The sequence below is a fragment of the Astatotilapia calliptera genome, chromosome 4, assembly GCF_964374335.1.
Source record: "Astatotilapia calliptera chromosome 4, fAstCal68.1, whole genome shotgun sequence".
NCBI lineage: Eukaryota > Metazoa > Chordata > Actinopteri > Cichliformes > Cichlidae > Astatotilapia > Astatotilapia calliptera.
In genome coordinates, this window is record NC_137425.1 from 17,114,500 (window position 1) to 17,127,523 (window position 13,024).

The 13,024-nt window shown below is 42.7% G+C and overlaps 2 protein-coding genes across 2 annotated transcripts; both read right to left on the reverse strand.

The window, feature by feature from the left end:
- Positions 1-5,888: 5,888 nt before the first annotated feature.
- rps2 (ribosomal protein S2) lies at positions 5,889-7,562 on the reverse strand. The gene is made up of 6 exons (XM_026165113.2): positions 7,313-7,562; positions 7,135-7,224; positions 6,900-7,007; positions 6,457-6,790; positions 6,091-6,182; positions 5,889-6,013 (listed from the first exon to the last, which is right to left on the reverse strand). The coding sequence occupies exons 1-6, from the start codon at positions 7,445-7,447 to the stop codon at positions 5,933-5,935; spliced, it is 840 nt and encodes a 279-aa protein (XP_026020898.1). The 5' UTR covers positions 7,448-7,562; the 3' UTR covers positions 5,889-5,932.
- Positions 7,563-9,601: 2,039 nt separating this feature from the next.
- Positions 9,602-12,983, reverse strand: rnf151 (ring finger protein 151). The gene is made up of 4 exons (XM_026165116.2): positions 12,518-12,983; positions 11,843-12,012; positions 11,655-11,751; positions 9,602-11,240 (listed from the first exon to the last, which is right to left on the reverse strand). Exons 1-4 carry the CDS (start codon positions 12,596-12,598, stop codon positions 10,773-10,775), a joined length of 816 nt encoding a protein of 271 aa, XP_026020901.1. The 5' UTR covers positions 12,599-12,983; the 3' UTR covers positions 9,602-10,772.
- Positions 12,984-13,024: the final 41 nt, after the last annotated feature.

Consider the following 13,024-nt stretch of genomic DNA (forward strand, 5'->3'; position numbering starts at 1 on the left):
AGAGGTGCTGCTCTGAGATCCTCCCCTTGCTAGCGAGTAAAACTGGTTGAGCTGTCTTGCTTTGTTCACAGGAATAAGTCTGAACTAGCGGGCCTGCTGAAGTGCAGACCCAACACCTACAATAACACTTTTCAGTATTTACAATATTGACAAAACTAAAAAGGGTAGGCCACGTTATAAAAAAGGCAATTCAAAAACTCTTGGTTAATTATCTCACGAGTCACTTTTACTCCCGTCAGCCACCACACAGACAATTTCTTTGTTTATGTCACGGGGTGAAATGGACAAGTTCACCTAAGTGTTTTTATTTTGCATGTGTTGCATGTGCATGTGTTTTTTTAGTTTCAATATTTTAATAATGTACAGTGTTTTGTTCTTATATTTTATTGCATGTTTTATTGTGTCCTGGGGAGACTACACCCCCTCCTGATCACTAAGGAGGTCACAGAGGCCAATAAGAGGGCCTGGCAGGACAGAGAGCAAGAGAGTAGTGGTGCACTGGATCACGGTTTATTCATAATCCGAACTGATCCCACTCCACGGTTCAGCGCGCACGTGATCCGAAGATTCGAAAAAGAAGAAAAAAAAGTATGTGTATGGTGCACGTGGTGGGTCTGTCAAGCGATAGTTATGGCCAGCGATAGTTATGGCCAGCGCTAGCGGTCCAAGTGGAGGAGCAGAGGAGTTTGCGGAATTTAAGCAGCCCTTTGCTGCCCAATCCGACCGGGCTAAAGCTATTACAAAAGCTATTGGTGTGTTTAGCTGCAGACGGGAGGCCGTATTCCGTTGTGCAAAACAAGGGGTTTAAACTATGATGAACGTGCTTGAGCCACGCTATGATATCCCATTCAGGGCTCTAGACTAACTTTTTGACATGGGCGCACCGGTACACCTAACTTAAAAAATGTAGGCGTACCGGCACAAAAGTTAGGCGCACTCAAATTTTTCAACCACATCGCTTATCACTGCAGTTTTACATGTGCACTTTCTTTGGGGGGTAAGTCCATACAGACAATATTCATTTCTAAATTATTAACTAACAAACTTGTGCTTAAAGTGCTTTGTCAATATTGTAGAAAATGTTAAACTTAATCATCATCTTGGCCTCCTCTGACGACCTGTTTGCTGCTGTCTGTTGCTGAAAGGCATTGGGGAGAGGGGACACTTGGGCAGTGCATTTCAGACGGTTCAGGCCTTAACAAAAAAGTTATCAATCGTTCTTTTCATCTTTTCTTATTACCCACAGCTACATCCACTTCTGTCGGGCGTAGGCTGCTCACTGGGGCTGGGTATCATCACTGATTTCTATAATCCATTCGATTCCGGTTCTCAAAGTCCTGATTTGATTCACTTTAGCCTCAGACAGTCAGAAATATTATAACTCTGATCATTTATCAGTACTGATACACATGAGACTTCATCAGAATTGTGAACATCACAGCAGATGCCTTTGAGTGAAAGTAACTAAGAATAAAACACAGAAAAACATGAAGGAGAAAACAGCTTTGAGATGGGAAACTGTTCTTGAAGTACACACAGAGAGTGTATGAAGTGTAATTTTTATCGTGGTGTCATCAGAATCGCTAAGCTCCGACAGTGTATCCGTCTATGGGCCGTTGGGTGAGAAAGCCGAGAAAGACAAAGCTGATTCTGATGCGTCGGGTCCGCTCTGTGTTTACGTCTTTGTGTGGAATCCGTTAATGAATCGATATCGCTTTATTCAAACTACTCACCTCTCTCTTCCACCTGCACTTTCAACTGGACCACGGCCAATCAGAGAGGTCCCGCCCCTGACTATCTCTGATTGGTTTAGTCCACGATAGGGGCAAAATGTGTGTCTGTTGTTCACCACACGGAGAGTTGCAGAGATTTTTTATTTGTTTTGTTACCTGAACAGTCGACCAAATTTTTTTTTTTTTTAGTCGCACCACTGAAAAATTTGGTCGCATTTGCGAGCAAATTGGTCGCACTCTAGGGCCCTGCCATTCGCGCCCACTTTAGTGGCAAGATCGTTCCAAGCATGTATGAGCAGGAAAAGATTTAAGTTATGGCTGAACTGTCCCAGGCATCTTTTGTTGCCCTAACTCAGTGGTTCCCAAACTTTTTTTGCAAGGCCCCCCTTGTTTTACAAGAAAAATGCTTGCGCGCAAGCGCACACTCAAACACATCCTGCAACCACACACACCCATATTTTGCTCCATTGCGGTTTATTTCACACCTCAAACATTTAGTAAACAATTAAGCAAATACAAGTAATCTGCAATAAATTACAGGTAGTAAGAAAATAAACTACTAACTCTTTTACGCTACGTTCGCACCTACTTTTGAAAACGCAGCTGTTTCGTCCACACGTAAACGGCGTTTGGAATCACTGAAAACTGAGATTTTTTTAAAACTCCTTTTTTGCGTTTACGTGTGGACGAGGAATACAGAGTTCGTCAGGCAACGTCAAAGGTATGTGACTTTTTTCACGTCACGCTGTGCGCCACGTTATTGTTTACATGAGATGAATTGCGTCTCTCTTCCCACTCTCCGCCCCTTCCCTGCCCCTCTATTTCCCATCCCCTGCTTTTCTCTTCCCACTCCCCGCCCCTTTCCTGCGTTTCTCTTCCCACTTCCTGCCCCTTCCCTGCGTTTCTCTTCCCACTTCCCGCCCCTTTCCTGCGTTTCTCTTCCCACTCCCCGCCCCTTTCCTGCGTTTCTCTTCCCACTCCCTGCCCCTTCCCCTGCGTTTCTCTTCCCACTCCCCGCCCCTTTCCTGCGTTTCTCTTCCCACTCCCCGCCCCTTCCCTGCGTTTCTCTTCCCACTTCCCGCCCCTTTCCTGCGTTTCTCTTCCCACTCCCCGCCCCTTTCCTGCGTTTCTCTTCCCACTCCCTGCCCCTTCCCCTGCGTTTCTCTTCCCACTCCCCGCCCCTTTCCTGCGTTTCTCTTCCCACTTCCTGCCCCTTCCCTGCGTTTCTCTTCCCACTCCCCGCCCCTTTCCTGCGTTTCTCTTCCCACTCCCCGCCCCTTTCCTGCGTTTCTCTTCCCACTCCCCGCCCCTTTCCTATGTTTCTCTTCCCATTCCCCGCCCCTTTCCTGCGTTTCTCTTCCCACTCTCCGCCCCTTCCCTGCGTTTCTCTTCTCACTCCCCGCCCCTTCCCCTGCGCATTTTAAAACTTTTATTTTTGTATTTGAGTGTAGTCCCTGAGGTGGAGCTCTTAGAAACTAGACCTTACATAGGTGCTGATGGTGAAGTGATATATTTAAGATTACTTTATTGCAGTGGTACCAATCACTTTCTTATTGAAACACTTAGTGCATGTGATAAGTGTTTCTATGGGTTGTATTTAGCTGGGGTGGATTTTGTATTTTAAAACAACGGGCACCTGTTTTCTTCAGGTGTGAGCAAGTTATCAGGTAATTGTTACATTGCTGGCACGTTGCACCATTAAAGGTACATTGTTGTTCGTTAGTGGGCTTTTATTGTGATATTTTACTACACAGTTTTATTACAAACCTTTTATTCTTTTCTTTTAAAATAACAAAATTGGATATATCCTGGCTGATATTGACCCCTTGTCCCGTTTATTCTGGGCTTGTTCCTGAAAGAGCTTTTGGCCTGGAAGCTTGTATGATTTGTAAGCCCCTTTTCTGTGAAATCAGCTTCCAGTTTGGATTCGGGAGGCAGACACTATCTCTACTTTTAAGATTAGGCTTAAAACTTTCCTTTTTGCCAAAGCATATAGTTAGGGCTGGACCAGGTGACCCTGAATCCTCCCTTAGTTATGCTGCAATAGACGTAGGCTGCCGGGGGATTCCCATGATGCATTGAGTTTTTCCTTTCCAGTCACCTTTCTCACTCTCTATGTATTAACAGACCTCTCTGCATTGAATCATATCTGTTGTTAACCTCTGTCTCTCTTCCACAGCATGTCTTTTATCCTGTCTTCCTTCTCTCACCCCAATCGGTCGAAGCAGATGGCCGCCCCTCCCTGAGCCTGGTTCTGCCGGAGGTTTCTTCCTGTTAAAAGGGAGTTTTTCCTTCCCACTGTCGCCAAAGTGCTTGCTCATAGGGGGTCATATGATTGTTGGGTCTTTCTCTTTATCTATTATTGTATTCTACCTTAAATCTAAAGCGCCTTGAGGCGACTGTTGTGATTTGGTGCTATATAAATAAAATTGACTTGAAAAAATTGAATTGAATTGAATTAACAGTGATTGGATGTTTAGCTGGGACGAGGATGAGTGGGGATTCTCTGCCGAGTGCTGTGTGAGGCTGCAGGGAAAGAGCGAACAAGATGCGAAACCTTTCCGCCTTTCCAGTGGATTTTTTTAGCGGCTGTAGTAAATCTTGTCCATATTCAGTTTGTGGGTAATCTATTATTTTCTTTCTCAACTTCTAAAAGGTTGATTTAAGCGTATAGCCGGGCCGATACCAAGCAAGGCAAGGGGGGAAAATAAAAAGAAACAATTTGAAGGTGAAATACAAATGTAAAATCAAAAGGAGTCAAAAATGGCTCGTTATATTTTGGACCTCAGAGGGTTAATCCAACAAATCATGAAAAATTAGGTTTAAATTTGTGTTCATGCAAGTGCAGATTTCTGACATTTTGTTAAGCATGTAACAATTTTAATTTTTTTCTAACAAAAAAAAAAACAGTGTGAAACTTAAGTTAGAATTTTATTTGTCAATGAGCTGCCCCATGTTGTGTAGCTTTCTGGATTTTATACTTACTGGCCTATATTTACTTATTATACAGGCTATACAGTACATAACATCACATGTTTTCTGTAACTGAAGTGTTTAATTATGTGGGCTACAGAAAACAATTAAGTTATAGACTATTTATATGAAAAATGTGTATACTTACTGCATTTGATTCATTTTAACCATTTGTAACCACCTGCATATGTGTTTGGAAAAAAAGGCTTTGATTTTGCCACCCTCACAAAATTTCTCTAGATCTGCCCCTGGGTGACCCCCCATTAGCAAGCACTTGGCAACACTGGTAAGGTAAAAATTGCTTTTAACAGGAAGAAATAGAAACAGCCTCAGGACGGGGTGGCCAACAGATATGTAATTAATAGACAAATTAGGAAAAACAGTATCTGAGAGAAGCATTTTTGTGAAGTATGTAATTTTACATATGTTACGACACAAGTACCATGCAAGCCATAAAGATGTACAAATAAATAAAAGTGATATGCTCTAACTTAACTCCCTAAATAATAGACAGCATTTTGTCACGATTACCCAATAATAACTGTCTCACAAACCTTCAGTACTATCACACTTACGTTTTCAGATGTGTATCAGAGTAATTTCAAACTAAAAGCATAACAAAACAACTACCATAGAATAGCATTATGTGGAGGTGAGTTAGGCATATCACCTATATTCCCTTTCGCTCACGCTGATATCCTATGGTAATCCACCCAACATTTGTCTCAGTCTGATTTGAAAGTATTTAAATTTCCAAATCTCATCCTCCTCAGTGACTCACTTATCATCCCATTTCTAATTTTCATTCCCTTTTCTTGATTATACCTCCCCCCTTTCACCTGCTTCCTACAAGTCACCCCAATACTGTGAAAGCATCCAAGTGATGGACAATGCTCCAAAACCATTTTGACCAGAAGCTGAAAACTAGTTTTATTTCATGATAGCACACAATACGGGATCTGCTGCTCCAAATAATCATTTTAAAGGTTTCAGTATCTTTAAAGTATTTTTGATTGGCTAGATAAAGTTAATTTTACTCTGTATTACTGTAGAGGTGACTGCATTAACTGATGCAGTTTCTCCTATTGCCCAACATATCACTTGTGTCTTGTTCAGTTACCGAAGTCTGCACATTTTTGCAGCATACATAGTTTTGTGAGTTAAGCACACGAGACACAGAAGTGGTGTTCCAGAACGTTTATTCAACGATTCCCTATACAAAATGTTTAGGAGGCAGCGGCCTGCACAGCCTGGCCCCTCTGCACAGACACCCTGGTGTGAGTCTTGGCCAGATGGTCAGTGAACTCCTGGAACAAAAAGCAGAAAGCCTGGTTACACAAAATCCTGACATAACCATAACAGCTCATGTTGGCTCTGTACAGACCTGGTAGGGAGACTTTGTGAAGACTGTCTCCTTCCACAGATCAGGGGTCAGGTAGCTGTAAGTCTTGGAGATGGCGTCAAAGGTGGCCTTGGCTGAGGAAGGAATTATAAAGAGTAAGTGTGTGTAGCATGGCGCTCCAGTAACAAAGTACAACAGTCTTGTTGGGGGTAAAAAAATGTTGAGCATTGTAAAAGGGTAACAGGGAAGACCACTAAAACGTCTCCCTGCCGTGCAATACTCAATTCTTTCTCTCCTTTTAACGACAACTACACCACTGCCGAGGTGAAGCTGGGCAGAGCGAGGAGAAACAACCCCCGCCCCCCACCCAAATACAGTATGCAGATCATGACCCTGGGAGAAGCTTACCAAAGTTGCCGAGGGTGGCGGTGCAGCCCCTGGCAGAGGTGTAGCAATCATCGATTCCAGCCATCATGAGCAGCTTCTTGGGCACTGGGGCAGACACGATGCCGGTACCACGGGGGGCTGGAATGAGACGCACCAGGACAGAGCCGCAGCGGCCAGTCACCTTGCAGGGCACAGTGTGGGGTTTGCCGATTTTGTTACCCCAGTAACCCCTTCTGACAGGGACGATAGACAGCTTGGCCAGGATGATGGCCCCACGGATGGCTGTGGCCACCTCCTTGGAGCACTTCACCCCCAGGCCCACGTGGCCGTTGTAGTCACCAATGGCAACAAAGGCCTGTAGACAAAAAGCAAAAGGCACACAGTGTTAGGCTTAGACAACGCTGATTAACAGGAGAAAAAAAAAACAAAACACCTTTCTCCTTTGCAAAGGAATCCACACTCACCTTGAACCTGGTGCGCTGACCAGCCCTGGTCTGCTTCTGGACGGGCATGATCTTCAGCACCTCGTCTTTAAGACCAGAACCCAGGAAGAAGTCGATGATCTCAGACTCCTACAGGAAAAGGAGTAAGCATTGAGGGGTTTACATCACAACAGAAACTGCAGTTCATTCAGACATTTCCACAAGACAAGTAAAATAAAATAAAATATGATTGTTTATGTATGTGAACTGTAGTTACCTTGATGGGCAGAGAGTACAGATAGATCTCCTCCAGGGACTTGATCTTCATGTCCTTAACCAGGCGGCCCAGCTTGGTGACCGGCACCCACTATGACAGGAAAGAAACTCAAGTAAACTACAAAAAGCCAAAATACTAAGTGCTTATGTTCAAAACACTTATTAATCCAAAAACCTACCTCCTTGTCCTCGGACTTGCCGCCCCGTGCACCGCGGCCCCTGCCACGGCCTCTGCCGCGTCCACGGCCCCGACCGCGGCCACCGGCGCCAAAACCTCCGCGAAAACCTCCTCTACCACCGGCGTCGTCCGCCATTTGCTACACGACAAGAAAACAACAAAGACGTTTAGTTATTTATCCCCCAAAATACGGACATGCTTACCGAAATTCAGTCTTACGGGACACGAGTATCGCCGCCATATTCATACAAGCAAACTACAAATATTTCCATCTGTATTCAAATTCGCTGTTAAATAGGTCTGGGATTTTAATTTAATATGTTCATATATGATCTTATAATCAGCTCTGAAGTGTCTGACTGAACGATGCGTGAGATTTTTAAGGATATAAACTAGGAAGAGAAACTCAACAGCACACTTACGTGATCGACAAAACAGGAAGAAGGCCTGTGAAAGGTTCCGCCGGGTTATATGCTAAAGTTTTATCGCGAGATTTACTCCACGAGAAAACCTACTCTCTACCGCCTCTACCGAATAACTGAGACAGATTTTATATTTGCTTACTAAAAACACAGTTCTTAAAAAATCAATTATAATAAAATCAAAACGCACTCTTTTAAAATCCATTTTAAGTGTTCATTTAATTAATCTGTTTATTCTGTAAACATACTTTAATTGGTTTTTAATTATCTAGTGAAATGTAATAATAACACATTAGAATAGAATAGAATAGAATAGAATAGAATAGAATAGAATAATCCTTTAATTGTCCCACAAGGGGAAATTTGGTTGTATCAGCAGCAAAAAACACACATATACAAAAAAGAACAGGACACAGAACAGAAAACAATTTTTACATATTTACATCATAGACAAAAGTTACCAGAGCAGAGTACAGTACAGTTGTTAAAATTAGAGTACAGATAGTGTGCAAACAGAGCAGGATACTGAAAGATGTTTAAATAGTTAAGAATATTTAGAATAATTAGAAAAGTTAGAAAAGTGCAGATTGTGTATTGTACCTGTGCATTAAAAAGTAGACATGTAACTTCCAATAAGTTAGTGTATGTATAAGCTGAGAAAAGTAATGTGCGATTATAACAGTTGAAGTTGTTACAGCACTGATGTAAACATCTATGTTTGTTGCGAACAGTTTTGATTGTACAGTCTGACAGCTGCAGGGAGGAAGAACCTACAGAAACGCTCCTTCATGCATCTAGGATGCAGCAGTCTGTCACTGAAGGAGCTCTGCAGTTCAGCAACATTTACATGCATGGGGTGGGAGACTCTGTCCGTCAGAGATGTTATTTTGGCCAGAGTCCTTCTGTCTCCTACCACCTGCACTGGGTCCAGAGTGCACCCCAGAACAGAGCTGGCCTTCCTAAAGAGTTTATCCAACCTCTTCCTCTCAGCTGTCGATAAACTGCTGCTCCAACATACCACACTGTAAAAATTGACGGATGCCACCACAGAGTCATAGAAAGTCTTTAAAAGCGCTACCTGAACTCCAAATGACCTCAGCCGCCTCAGCAGGTAGAGGCTGGTCTGACCCTTTCTGTACAGAGCATCAGTGTTGTGGCTCCAGTCCAGTTTATTATTCAGGTGAACAACCAGGTACCTACACGAGCCCACTATCTCAATGTCCACTCCCTGGATGTTCAAAGGTGTCAGTGTGGTGGGTCTGCGTCTCTGGAAGTCTACCACCAACTCCTTGGTTTTCCCAGCGTTGATCAGCAGGTGGTTCTGCTGACACCAGTCCTCAAAGTCCAGAGTCCACTGTCTGTACTCTGAGTCATCCTCACCTGTGATGAAGCCAACTATGGCAGAGTCGTCAGAGAACTTCTGTAGGTGGCAGCGTGGGGAGTTGATGGAGAAGTCTGCAGTGTAGAAGGTGAAGAGGAACGGTGCCAGCAAAGTTCCCTGTGGGGCCCCTGTACTGCAGACCAGCATATCAGAGACACAGCCCTGTGTCCTTACATACTGTGGGCGTTCTGTGAGGTAGTCCAGTCTCCACTGGGACATGTGTTGGTCCACTCCCGATAGCTCCAGCTTGTTCCTCAGAAGTCGTGGCTGGATGGTGTTGAAAGCACTGGAGAAATCAAAGAACATGATCCTCACAGTGCTTCCAGGCTTCTCCAGGTGAGCCAGAGCTCGGTGCAGGAGGTAGACCTGCACCGGGACTTATGTAGTCAAATTTAGAAAAACAAGCCTGGCCTTAGTTCATCTGTGAGATTTCAATGAAATACCTTCATCAGTTGATCTATTTAAATAAGACCAGCACAGGTAATAATAACAATGTAAAAGCTTTATTTACAAAATAGGTTAAACAGGTTACATTGCAACCTGGCAAAAAACAAAACAAAAACACTAATCAGATGCCTACAGTACCATGAAAAGTATTTTCCTTCATTCCTATATTTCTCTCACTCTTTTTTTTTCTTTTTTGATATTTGTCACGCTTACATGTTCCGGCTCATCAAACAAATTTTAACATTAATTTCTATATAAACAATAACCTGACCCAGGTTATCGTTTATATGACAATAGGTTATATAAACGATATAACAATAACCATAACCCAAGTACGCTTAGGCTTCATTTCATGAAATAATGGCAAGACATTCAGGATTTTCCGGCAGAGAGCAGACTTCTTGGTTACATCAATTATAGCAAGTCGTCCAGGTCCTGAAGCAGCAAAAGGGTCACAGACCATCATACTAACACCACCGTATTTGACGGTCAGTATGATCTTTTTATGAAATGCGGTAGGCTCACGCCAGATGTATCAGGACACAAACCTTCCAAAAAGTTCAACTTTTTTCATTGACCTTAGCTGAAGCAAGTGGGGCCTGCAGTTCTTTAGATGTTGTTCTCGGTCCTTTTTATAACCTCTTGAATGAGTCGTCAATCATCTCTTGGAATTCACCACTGTTTTGAGTTTTCTCTGTTTGTCTAAAATGCTTCTCACCGTGGTTCACTGGAGTCCCAAAGCCTCAGACATGGCTTTGTAACCCTTTCCAGACTGATGGATGTTAGTGACTTTGTTTCTGTTCTTGCAGTTTTGTTTGTTTTTTTAGATTAGAGCCTTTATTTGTGTGAATGCTGAAATTGACCTCAGCGTCACAAAAATGTGGTTAATCACAGTGAATTCATAAATTAACAAGAGAAGAATGACTTTTTCATACAGGTCAGGTAGGTTTGGCTTTTTTTTTTTACCTCAGAAAATGAAATCATCATTTAAAAACTGCATTTTGTATTCACTCAGGTTATCTTTTTCTAATATTAAAAACGTGTTTGTTTATTGGAAACAAAATATGCAAAAACTATTAAAATCAGGAAGAGGGCAAATACTTTTTCACAGTACTGCATATACTCAAAAACACACACCTTCAAAGAATTAAACACATACTGAATTTATACACAGCAGTAGCTCAACCAGCACCAGCAACTAACTCCCTTCCTCAGCAGCTGCTGCTGCTACTTGGAGTCCCACTGGAGCTGCCACTACTCTCCCCAAGGTCCTCCTCTTCCACCTCATGCAGATCATCCATCACCTCCAGACTCTCACAGATAAGCCCTATCTGCCTTTTCATGTGGGCCATGGTGCTCTGCATCCTCCTCATCTTCCGCTGTAGGGCGGTGGCAATGGCCCTGTGATTCCTCTGCCTAGCTTCGTACTCCTGCCTCAACTGCTTGTAGCAGTTGTGTTGAGCCTGGGTTTGGTGGGAGAGTATCGTCCCACATCCCATGTGGCAAGGCTGGCGCCAGTGCTCACAGTGGTGCGCATGGGTCTCGAGGTCCCTGCGGAGGAGCTGTACCCTGCAGCCCTGGTAGGGGCAGGGGATTAGCTCATACAAACAGCTCATGCTGTGGCAGTACTGCTCTGAGAGGGGAAAGGTCTCTGCACAGCCGCGGATCTCATTCTTGCACTGTGAGACACACAGAAAAAATCATATAGTTAATAAAATGACTTGTGTTATAAATGTGTTATAAATCGGTCTGCAGGAATTGAGATAGAAGCTAATCCAAGCCATAGACGACTGAAAACAAAACAATTCTGATGCACAACCTAATCATTTCAGTCATTTATCAAGCAAAAATGTCAGCTTGGAATTATATTTTTTGCTTTCCTCCATCTCAAATAAGTCATCTTGGGCTCAGAGAATTTGTCTTGATGATGTCCTTATTATTAATAACTTAATAAAAACAGTCACAAATAAATATGTCCCATGAAGTGGTTCACACATGAAAATGCCAGGCAGCATCAGGCAAATACAAATGTATCCACTCTGTTCGGGCTCATAGAAAATCATGTAAAAATGTGTTCAAATTCCCTTTCCTACCTTGATCTTGAGGCGTCCAATAGATTTGCTTAGCTTGAACATGACAAAGATCAAGCTTGGGTTCACCGGCTTCCTGCAGCAGGGGCAGGTCTCCTGTCTGCAGAGGACAACTAGGAATGAGTCTCTGACCAAATAAAAAAGCCAGGTAAAACTTTTGTCCAAGGATACTGATAAGATACATTCAGTACCTTTTTAGCCACTGCAAGATGCATTTCTTGCAGAAAATGTGGTGGCACGCAGCTCTTACTGGACATCTGAGGACCCCTTGGCATATGGTGCAGATCAGATCATAGTCTGGAGTGTCCACAAACAGCTCCACATCATAACCCCCGCTCTGTGTTGACACCTCTGGGTCTGCCTAGATGTGGCCACAGTGTGTAGAAAAAACAGTATCTTATATTTCAGATATACCTGAGACTGAAAACCATGCCTCTGTGACTGTCTATAACCTCTCCACAGTGTTCTCAAAATAAAAAAAAAGAGAGACAACAAAACAGAGCTGTTCTGGAAAGCCATATGACTGATCACATGATCACAAGTCTGCTCCCTTTCCAAAAATCTTTTTTTCTAACACACAAAACATTAAACAATGACAAAAAAAGATCTGAAATTGTCCTCAATGGTATTTTTACTTTGTTAAAGTACAACATATAATAAAAATGCCACAATACTCATGTATTAGTATACAATTCAAATACCAAGCAAATAATAGAGTTGATTCTGGCTATATACACAATCTGTTTTTGACCTACTGAGCATCAGTCCATAAATCTGAGATTCTAAATCTAGATTAAAATACAAAAAATCATACAAATAAATAAATATAAAACACACTCCAAAACAAAAAGCTGCCCTCTACTCACCATGGCAAGCTCCTGTTTTATTTTTCTCAGCGTGTTTCCATAACCCGGGGGGCTGGTTTTACTGCATATCGATCCTCTCATATGTCACATAAGTAACACACACCCGCGTTATCAATACAACACGCGTGAACATTCCTGACTAAACAACGAAGGAGGGACCGCGTGTGTGCGCGCGCGCTCGACAGATGAAAACAGTGGGCTAAACTGTAGAATCGAAGCCATAATGGGAGAGCGTCGTTTCCCTGCTGTTCTAGCACCAAACTCATGGTTCACACGGCTGCTATTGTTGTGATACTCAGGAACTACATTATAAATAAATAAATAAATAAATAAATAAATAAATAAATAAATAAATAAATAAACTATAAGCATATAGATCTGATTATTTTCCCTTGCTTTATATAAAGTTTACTGTCAAAATTAAAAGTTTAAAAACCACCAGTTTGGTGTTTGTGCGTTCATTTGTTGACAACAGAAGTCTGACCAATCACCGCGACGTGCGCTCAG